The sequence below is a fragment of the Moschus berezovskii genome, chromosome 23 (assembly GCF_049115385.1).
Source record: "Moschus berezovskii isolate FMDL1 chromosome 23, NW_MosBer_1.0, whole genome shotgun sequence".
Classification (NCBI taxonomy): domain Eukaryota; kingdom Metazoa; phylum Chordata; class Mammalia; order Artiodactyla; family Moschidae; genus Moschus; species Moschus berezovskii.
The window spans coordinates 42,610,023-42,620,517 of record NC_142482.1 but is presented as its reverse complement, the minus strand read 5'-3'; the positions used below and the strand labels follow the sequence as shown (position 1 = coordinate 42,620,517).

Sequence of the window (10,495 nt, the reverse complement as noted above, 5' to 3'; positions counted from 1 at the left end):
TTTAGAAGTTATTACTCCAATGAGCAATAAAATAAATTCATCAACAGATACAGTCAGCAGAACAAACAGACCAAGGCAGAATTTGAATTAGATTCTCAAGAACAAATCTGCTGACAAAATTGAATAAATGTATAACACTGAAGAGATGAGTACATGAGTTTTTAAAAGATCAAGGAATTTGGAGGTAACTTAGTTTCAGATGACAACCACACAAACCTCTTTCTAAGAGGCCACATGCAGTATTCTGCATGAGGGTGGAACCAAGAATCTGTTGAGTGATTGGATTGGATATTTCCAAATTGTACCCCTGAGAACTTGAAAATGAAGACACCCTGTGTAAAGGTCACATGAAAAGAAGCATCATTTAGAGACTGTCACAATCCCAGGATTTGGTTGGGAAAGTCTGGGTAGAGTGACTTGCAGGACTCCATCTGAGACTTTCAGTGAACTGAAGGTTGTATCATAAAGCAACAATAAAGTCATATTTTACCCCATTGGGAGATTAAAATTTGTTCTTTGTGGTAATAGACACAACGCACATGTTCTTCACTCTACCACGTTGCAATTAAAGTACCCCAAACTGAAAGAAAGGGTGTCCTCTTTCCCTGAGGTACTCATATTTAATCTTCTTGGCCTGCTAAGAAGTGATATCCTTGACTATATTTAATGTGAGACTCTCATAAGCCACAGAATAGATATCAGACAAATTTTCCTGGATGCACTTCCCAGGCTCTAATTCATTTCCAGTGGTGAATTAGAGTTCTTGTTCCTTACTTGTAGGTTTTTCATAACTAACTTTAAAAAGGTATATAGTAGTTTTGGTATTATATTTTAATTTGACCCAAGAACTGAATTTTTACTCTTATTTTTAAAATAGCTTTATTAAAGTATAACTGGTATATGATGAACTGCATATATTGACAGGGTACATTTTAATGAATTTTGACATATGTATACACATACCATGACCCCAATCAAGATAGTGAACTTATCTGTTGTCCCTGAAATCTCACTGTCCCTTTTAGTACTTCTTTTCTCCTTCCTCTTCTGTACTGAGTTTTGAATTACGTTTCTTTAGCTGTGTCAGAAAGATTACAAGATGGTGTAACTAGAGGTGCAGAAACCAGAAGTTATTCAAACATGGAAAGGCCCCAGATGCCAGACTATGTACCTTCTATCAGCCTCTAAAGTCAGAGGTGGCCTATATGTGACACAGCATTTCCTCCACAGTACTATTTACCACGAATGGATGAAAAAATAAGTGAAAAGAAAAAGAATGTGCAGGAATAATCTACAAGATTTGGCAAGTCCTTGGAGTTCAGATATGTATTTAACCGGTGAAGAAATCCTCAAATCTGTAGATAGAAATTAAGAGAACTGGCAAGCACATATGAAGAAGGAATGTGGAGAGAACATGAGGTTGATGAAAGAACACACATTTTGGAGCAAAAAAAAAAGTCTGCTTTCCACTAGTGGCTTTGCCATTTAGCCGTGTGACTTGAAGAAGCTATTTCCCCCTGAGCCTCAGCTTCACATCTTAAATGAGGATAATGATATGTGTTCATGAAAAATTAAACTGGACTCAATAAAACAATGAGAGTGATTCACTTTTTATCTTTCCCTGATCTACAGTCCTGAATAGATAGTGGCAATTATTGCTGAGGTCCTTTTGGTGGTATTTCAAAAAGTATCTCAGGTCATTTGTTTGCAAGTGCAGATTTAAAGTAAGAAGGAGTTTAGGCTGGAGACAAATTCATAGTAATTCATTCCTTCATTGGTTGGACTAGATGGGATACTCCATCTAATATGGCCAGGGAGGAGACTATGGGTAGTGAAAAAAGAATGACTGAAATTTCAGAAGGTAAAAGAGTTTAGAAAATCAGAGCTGGTGAAGAAAAAAAAAACTAGCCAAAGACAAGCACAACTGTCCTCACTCAAAAGTCCACCAGGTCCTACTGCTAGATGAGCATGGAATGTCATCTACAGCACCGCCCTCTAACGTTGGGTCCCTCTAACTGTAGGGGTAAAATGGAAGTCTTGTTGACCCACATGGAGAATTCCTTAGACACTGGTGTTTCTCTTCTGAGAGAAACATTAATCCAGAAAACAGTACTCTGAAAAGAGGTGGATTTGTTAAACGAAACCCTGAAGCCAGCGAGGGTGAATGTCTTTCCTGACAGAATGGAGATTCAGAGAAGACAGAATATCTTGAAGTGACTCAACATGACATTTCCCTTTTTTGGCATATACAAATAAAATAATGTATGTAACAATAATCATTAATAAGCAAAATTCATGAAGAAGGAGAAACCTGAAATTTTAACAAAACCTAAGCGTTTATTTTTGTTGTTTTTGCAGGGGAAGAAAACTGGGAGTTCAACCAGAAGAAGCACTCAGAGAATGGCAGGAAGTGGAGACAATTTTTTTTTCCCCATTGAATCATCCACCCAAGAAAGTAAAGTCTTTGAGGGTCTCCCATAAGAACAGGGGAGAATATTACTTCATCCATTTATTTGGACATATACTATGTGCCAGGCACTGTTCCAGAAGCTGGGGGATACAATAATGATCAAAGTAGACTAAAAGAGAAATTCACCTCTCAGTTGACTTACATTCTGGTGAAGAGGACGGTATGGTGAAGATAATAAGCAAAAAAATAAGTAAAGTATACAGCGTGTCAGATCTTGATACATATTGTAAAGAACAGTAAGTAGGAATTGAAAATTTGCTTGGAGTGGCTCAGAAAGAAAGATGACATTCAAAGAATGCCTCATCAACAGGACAAATACCTGTGTTAGGACTTCAATGTCCCTTCTTTACAAAGCACTGTGGTCCCATTCCAAGGAGTGAACACAAATTCAGCCACCCCACAACTCTCCTGACCAGGTTCAGCTCCTGAGGAGCTTGTCAAGAGACCCATGCTTCCTCTCAAATGGGCATCAGGCTTATTTTCAGGGAAGATGCAGCCAGTGTAATAACAGCTTTGGCCTCTGATTATCCTCCTCAGGTCACTGGTTCAAGTGCACCTGTGGAGAAGTCTCAGCTACTCTACTTACTAATAGGAAAGAATTTCAAGCTAGATAATGAGAAAAGCAAGGGGCAGAACTTGAGAGGATAGCCATTGGCCATTTGAGTTAAAAGGGACGTAAAGAATCCACATTTATATATTTGTGTTTGTATAAAGAAATTCCAGACAGGTACATAAGAAACTAATGACGTGATTCTTTGTTATTGATGAGAGGACTTGGTCAGATGAGAACTGTATTTGAAGTAGTATTGTTTCTTATATTTTTACATATGCAGTTACTAAAGTCCAGCAATGGACTGCCTAACAGAAACCACAGAACAAAATATTAACTGTGTGATCTTAAAGGGCCACAAGATGGCGACAGCGTTTCTTGATTGTCGAGCCTGTGCGCGGGAAGAAGGGGACCACTGCTGCTACAAACTCCCCTGTGCAAACCTCCTCTCTCCTGGCTTCCTTAGAGCAGCCTCCAGAATTTCTCTTTGCAAACATTTGATTTCTTTCATTATTACCCCTTATTCACTGGAAGAGAATTATGTTCGTTAATTGGGCCAGCTTTTTAAAGAAACATTTTTTGGGGAAAGGGGAAGGGAGTCAGGGAAGGGACACACTGAAGTATACACAAAAGTACACACAAGAGAATAAGGTACTTCCAAGTGCCCATCAGGCAAAGCTTCAACAATTAACCAACATCTCTTGTGTTGTTTGTTTATCCACCCACTGGGTACACTGTGGGAGAGGGTTACAGTGTAAAGAAATCATAAACATGTTTCAATCATGAATATTTCAAACATCCCAACAGATACAGAATTAAACAAAATACAAGATTTTCTCTTCTAAGAAAAAATTTAAATGATTTGTAACATCATCCAATAACTAATACTAGAAAAAAAATCTTCAATTGCCTCAAATATTTTATTTTTTTACAATGATTTTTCTGATTTGCATTCCATTAGATGCTGGAGTAAAGAGATAAGATGATCACCTCAGAGGTTAGGGAGACCTCCCTGCACATAAACACGCCTTGGGGGTTGGGGTGGGGTCAAAAGGAAGGGAGTGCCATCCCATAACAGCTGATGCCAAACTTTCCACAGGCCTCAGTGGTGGAATCCATCTTGAAGAAAAGATGTACTCTCATTGAGGTCTGTCCTAGAACAGGTCAGATGTGGGATCAGAATCAAGATAATTGGCCAAAGGTAAACACAGACTTGAAAGAACTTCCCTATATAAATTAACTGCCTGCTTACTATACTCATTAGGGAGGATACCCACACCCTTTCTCTCTGGGTGGGAGTTTCTATCTTGTTTTTGTCTTAAAAAAAAAAAAAAAAAAAGACAAACTGTTTCTCAGTGTGCTCTCCTACTTATGCTGTATCTCTCTCTTTTTTTTTTTTAAATTTTATTGGAGGCAAATTACCTTACATTAATATATTGGTTGGTTTTGCCATACATTGACATGAATCCACCCCGGGTGTACATGTATTGCTGTATCTCTAAATAATAAAATTTGTACCTGTTTTTAAAGTTTTTGCCTCTTTGAGAAATATATTTTTAAAATAGGGCAAGAGCCAGAGGAACTTTGCTTCTAGCCTCTAGCCCCTGGTGGGTTCCTGGTTTTCATCCAAGCTACCCAGGTCTGGATTCAAGATTTACTGAGCATGGTCCCACCCATCAGAACAAGACCCAGTTTCCCCCACAGTCAGTCTCTACCATCAGGAATCTTCCAGAAGCCTCTTATCCTTATCCCTCAGAGGGCAGACAGAATGAAAACCACAATCATAGAAAACTAATCAAACTGATCACATGGACCACAGCCTTGTCTAACTCAATGAAACTATGAACCATGCCATGTAGGGCCACCCAAGACAGACGGGTCATGGTGGAGAGTTCTGACAAAACGCGGTCCACTGGAGAAGGGAATGGCAAACCACATCAGTATTCTTGCCTTGAGAACCCCAATAACAGTATGAAAAGGCAAAAAGATATGACACTGAAAGATGAATTCCCCAGGTTGGTAGATGCCCAATATACTACTGGAGAAGAGTGGAGAACTAACTCCAGAAAGAATGAAGAGATGGAGCCAAAGAAGAAACAGTGCCCAGTTGTGGATGTTACTGGTGATGTAAGTAAAGCCTGATGCTGTAAAGAACAATATTGTATAGGAACCTGGAATGTTAGGTCCACGAATCAAGATAAATTGGAAGTGGTCAAACATCAACATTTTAGGCATCAGTGAAATAAAATGGACTGGAATGAGCGAATTTAACTCAGATGACCATTATATCTACTACTGTGGGCAAGAATCCCTTAGAAGAAATGGAGTAGCCCTCGTAGTCAACAAGAGTCTGTAATGCAGTTCTCGGGTGCAATCTCAAAAATGACAAAATGATCTCTGTTCGTTTCCAAGGCAAACCATTCAATATCACAGTAATCCAGTCTATGCTCCAACCACTAATGCTGAAGAGGCTGAAGTTGAACGGTTCTATGAAGACTGACAAGACCTTCTAGAACTCCCCCAAAAAGATGTCCTTTTCATCGTAGTGGACTCGAATGCAAAAGTAGGAAGTCAAGAGATACCTGGGGTAACAGGCAAATTTGGCCTTGGAGTACCAAAAAAAGCAGGGCAAAGTCTAACAGTTTTGCCAAGAGAATGCCCTGATTTTAGCAAACACTCTTTTCCAACAACACAAGAGATGACTCTACACATGGACATCACCAGATGGTCAATACCGAAATCAGATTGATTATATTCTTTGCAGCCAAAGATGGAGACGTTCCATACAGTCAGTAAAAACAAGATTGGGAGCTGACTGTAGCTCATATCATGAACTCCTTGTTGCAAAATTCAGAATTAAATTGAAGAAAGTAGGGAAAACCACTAGACCATTCAGGTATGACCTAAATCAAATCCCTTACGATTATACAGTGGAAGTGACAAATAGATTCAAGGGATTAGATCTAATAGACAGAGTGCCTGAAGAATTATGGACAAAGGTTTGTGACATTGGACAGGAGGTAGTGATCAAGATCATCCCCAAGAAAAAGAACTGCAGAAAGGCAGAATGGTTGTCTGAGGAGGCCTTACAAATAGCTGAGAAAAGAAGAGAAGTGAAAGGCAAAGGAGAAAAGGAAAGATATAAGTATCTGAATGCAGAGTTCCAAAGAAGAGCAAGGAGAGATAAGAAAGCCTTCCTCAGTGATCAATGCAAAGAAAAGACGAAAATAATAGAATGGGAAAGACTAGATATCTCTTCAAGAAAAGAGATACCAAGGGAACATTTCATGCAAAGATGGACACAATAAAGGATAGAATGGTATGGACCTAACAGAAGCAGAAGATATAAAGATGAGGTGGCAAGAATATAAAGAAGAACTATACAATAAAGATCTTCATGACCTAGATAACCATGATGCTGTGATCACTGGACTAGAGCCAGACATCCTGGAATGTGAAGTCAAGTGGACATTAGGAAGCATCACTATGAACAAAGCTAGTGAAGGTGGTGGAATTCCAGTTGAACTATTTCAAATCCTAAAAGATGATGCACTCAATATGCCAGCAAATTTGGAAATCTCAGCAGTGGCCATAGACTGGAAAGGTCAGTTTTCATTCTAATCCCAAAGAAAGGCAATGCCAAAGAATGCTCAAACTACCACACAATTGCATTCATCTCACATGCTAGTAAAGGAATGCTCAAAATTCTCCAAGCCAGGCTTCAACTGTAGGTGAACTGAGAACTTCTAGGTGTTCAAGCTGGATTTAGAAAAGGCAGAGGAACCAGAGATAAAATTGCCAACATCCGTTGGATCAGCAAGAGAGTTCCAGAAAAACATCTACTTCTGATTTATTGACTACACCAAAGCCTTTGACTGTGTGGATCACAACAAGCTGTGGAAAATTCTTAGAGACAGGAATACCAGACCACCTTACCTGCCCTCTGAGAAATCTGTATGCAGGTCAAGAAGCATCAGTTAGAACTGGACATGGAACAACAGACTGATTCCAAATAGGAAAAGGAGTACGTCAAGGCAGTATATCATCACCCTGCTTATTTAACTTATATGCAGAGTACATCATGTGAAATGCCAGGCTGGAGGAACCACAAGCTGGAATCAAGGTTGCTGGGAGACAATCAATAATCTCAAACATGCAGATGACACCACCCTTATGGCAGAAAGCAAAGAGAAACTAAAGAGCATCTTGATGAAGGTGAAAGAGAAGCGTGAAAAACCTGGCTTAAATCTCAACATTCAAAAAACTAAAATTATGGCATCTGGTCCCATCACTTGATGGCAAGTAGATGGGTAAACAATGGAAACAGGAGAGACTTTATTGGGATAGACTTTAAACAGGAGAGACTTTATTTTTTGAGCTCCAAAATCACTGCAGATGGTGACTGCAGCTATGAAATGAAAAATGCTTGCTTCTTGGAAGAAAAGCTGTGACCAACCTAGACAGCATATTAAAAAGCAGAGACATTACTTTGCCAACAAAGTTCATCTGGTCAAAGCTATGGTTTTTTCCAGTGGTTATGTATGGACATGAGAGTTGGGCTATAAAGAAAGCTCAGCACCAAAGAATTGATGCTTTTGAACTGTGGTGTTGGAGAAGACTCTTGGGAGTCCCTTGGACTGCAAAGAGGTCCAACCAGTCTATCCTAAAGGAAATCAGTCCTGAATATTCATTGGAAGGACTGATACTGAAGCTGAAACTCCAATACTTCAGCCACCTGATGTGAAGAACTGACTCCTTCAAAAAGACCCTGATGCTGGGCAAGATTGAAGGCAGGAGGAGAAGGGGATGACAGAGGATAAGATGTTTGGATGGCATCACTGATTCAATGGACCTGAGTTTGAGCAAGCTCTGGGCGTTGGTGATGGATAGGGAAGCCTGGCATGCTGCAATCCATTTGGTTGCAAAGAGTCAGACAGGACTGAGCGACTGAACTGAACTGAACCCAGGTCTGATTCCTGGGCAGGGAACTAAGATATCTCTTTAAAGGCTGCTCACTGCTGTCTCTCAGATATCAATATATGAGACACTATAGAGGCAGTTTCCAAATGCTGGATAAGCTGTTAGAAAAAGCTCAAAAGTGGAAGGAAATATTGGAAAGCAGGCAAAACTGAAGGGCAGGTTGAAACATGGGTAGGCTTTGGGTCAACAAAGGGGAAGAGTACCTCTGACAGTGGATTTAACAAAACACTAATTCCTTTTAGGCATTATTACTGTGCTAACTTTAGATCCATTTTAGATAAATTAGGTAATTTCATTGAAAATCACCACCTAAACCAAACAACAAAATAAACAGCCATGGTGGACTTCTCCAAATGATTTATAAATCATGGCTTTTTAGCCCAAAGGGACACATAATTTAGAACAATAATTTAGAGAAGCATTGTGAGTGCCTGGTTCTCCTTTGTGACAACCTGAATAACGTTGGTCCTCTTCGCTGGTTCCAGGCAGTCAAATAGGATTTAAAATACCAGCCAAAGGAATGTTACAATAGAAACTGATCTTTGTTTTAGAGGAAAGTCTGAGACAAATGGCCTCAAGTTTCTCTGCGTTCATCGAACCTCAAAAAGTCATGTTTCGTCTCTTGTTGTTTCCTATTTTATGAGTATAGAGCAAAAGGAAAGCAGTACCCTAATTAGAAACAAAGCGATAGTATTTCTCAGCCTGAAAATATCCATCAGGCTCATGGTATACTCTCCAACGAACATTTCGAGAGGAAGTGATATATCTTATTCTCCAAAGGCACTAAGCGCTAAGAAAGACGGAAAAATGAAAAGCAGGATGAACTAGCCGAAAATGTTTATTCAAGCTTGTGAGTGCCGGGCTGAGCCGCAGTTAGTCGGTTAGTCCCGCGCTCGGAAACCAGCCGGCAACAAATCAGAACCTGGGAGGAAGGGCTGGCACTCACCCGCCAAATTTAAACTTCCCGCCTAACTTCTGCACCCAAGCCGGACTCAAAACTCCTTGTCCCAGACCGGCGACTAGGAAATATTTGTGTTATGAATTAAAATTCTCTTACTTAACCCTAACGGCTATCACAACGAGTAGCAAAGCTCTTTTCATACGTAGGAAACTCCTGAGTAACAGTAAAGATCAGAGCCAAGGATACACAAGGAACTTCAGAGCTTTGCCAGGGTCAGGTAACGCTATATTTGTCATTAGTGGATCGCGAGCTTACTGTGACAAAAACTCCTAACATTGTTCAGAAACTGCTCTACCTCTCAGACCACATACTGTAAAGAATTACAAAGACCCAGGGCAAAAGAATAAGCATCAGCTCTTTCTCTGAGAACATGGGTGGCTCTTAAAAGAGCCGTTAGAATCGTCTGCAACCGACTCACAGTTTACTTGGCACTAGTGTACTTGGTGACAGCCTTGGTGCCCTCGGACACCGCATGCTTGGCCAGCTCCCCGGGCAGCAGCAGGCGCACGGCCGTCTGGATCTCCCTGGATGTGATGGTCGAGCGCTTGTTGTAATGGGCCAGGCGCGATGCCTCACCCGCGATGCGCTCGAAGATGTCGTTCACAAAGGAGTTCATGATGCCCATGGCCTTGGACGAAATGCCGGTGTCCGGGTGGACCTGCTTCAGCACCTTGTACACGTAGATGGAGTAGCTTTCTTTGCGGCTGCGCTTGCGCTTCTTGCCGTCTTTCTTCTGCGCCTTGGTCACCGCCTTCTTGGAGCCCTTCTTCGGGGCCGGAGCAGATTTAGCAGGTTCAGGCATTATGAATAACAGGTTAAACAAGTATCAAGGGAAGAACGCAGAGAAGATACGCTGAGTCCTTTTTATATAGAGCCTCTCATGCAAATAAGGTGGTACGTTAAAGTCTCAGTCTTATTGACCGCTGTTCCGGAAGATGTCAGAAATTAGTTCTGCCCAATTAGAACGCAAGAATACCAATTCGCATTCCCATTGGCTAAAATGAAGCCACAATCCTAACCAATGACATGTCTTCTTTTTCGCGCCTAATGAGGGTTATAAAAAAATGCTACCCTTATAATTTGACTACTTCGGTAGACGTTTGGGGTGAAGTTAAGATTATAATGTCTGGGCGAGGTAAACAAGGCGGCAAGGCTCGTGCCAAAGCCAAGACCCGCTCCTCGCGAGCTGGGCTCCAGTTCCCTGTGGGCCGTGTTCACCGGCTGCTCCGCAAGGGTAACTACGCCGAACGGGTCGGGGCCGGGGCCCCGGTGTACCTGGCGGCGGTGCTGGAGTATTTGACCGCCGAGATCCTGGAGCTGGCGGGCAACGCGGCGCGGGACAACAAGAAGACCCGCATCATCCCGCGCCACTTGCAGCTGGCCATCCGCAACGACGAGGAGCTCAACAAGCTGCTGGGCAAAGTCACCATCGCTCAGGGCGGCGTCCTGCCCAATATCCAGGCGGTGCTGCTGCCCAAGAAGACCGAGAGTCACCACAAGGCCAAGGGCAAGTAGTTGCCTGGATTATAGCAAT

General features: G+C 41.5%; 2 protein-coding genes across 2 annotated transcripts; one reads left to right on the top strand and one right to left on the bottom strand.

The window, feature by feature from the left end:
- Nucleotides 1-3,931: 3,931 nt before the first annotated feature.
- On the bottom strand, nucleotides 3,932-9,814 carry LOC129543740 (histone H2B type 1-J). Its single transcript, XM_055407030.2, has 2 exons — nucleotides 9,380-9,814; nucleotides 3,932-4,174 (listed from the first exon to the last, which is right to left on the bottom strand). Exon 1 carries the CDS (start codon nucleotides 9,761-9,763, stop codon nucleotides 9,383-9,385), a length of 381 nt encoding a protein of 126 aa, XP_055263005.1. The 5' UTR covers nucleotides 9,764-9,814; the 3' UTR covers nucleotides 3,932-4,174; nucleotides 9,380-9,382.
- A 251-nt stretch (nucleotides 9,815-10,065) lies between these two features.
- H2AC11 (H2A clustered histone 11) lies at nucleotides 10,066-10,495 on the top strand. The gene has a single exon (XM_055407020.2). It carries the CDS (start codon nucleotides 10,084-10,086, stop codon nucleotides 10,474-10,476), a length of 393 nt encoding a protein of 130 aa, XP_055262995.1. The 5' UTR covers nucleotides 10,066-10,083; the 3' UTR covers nucleotides 10,477-10,495.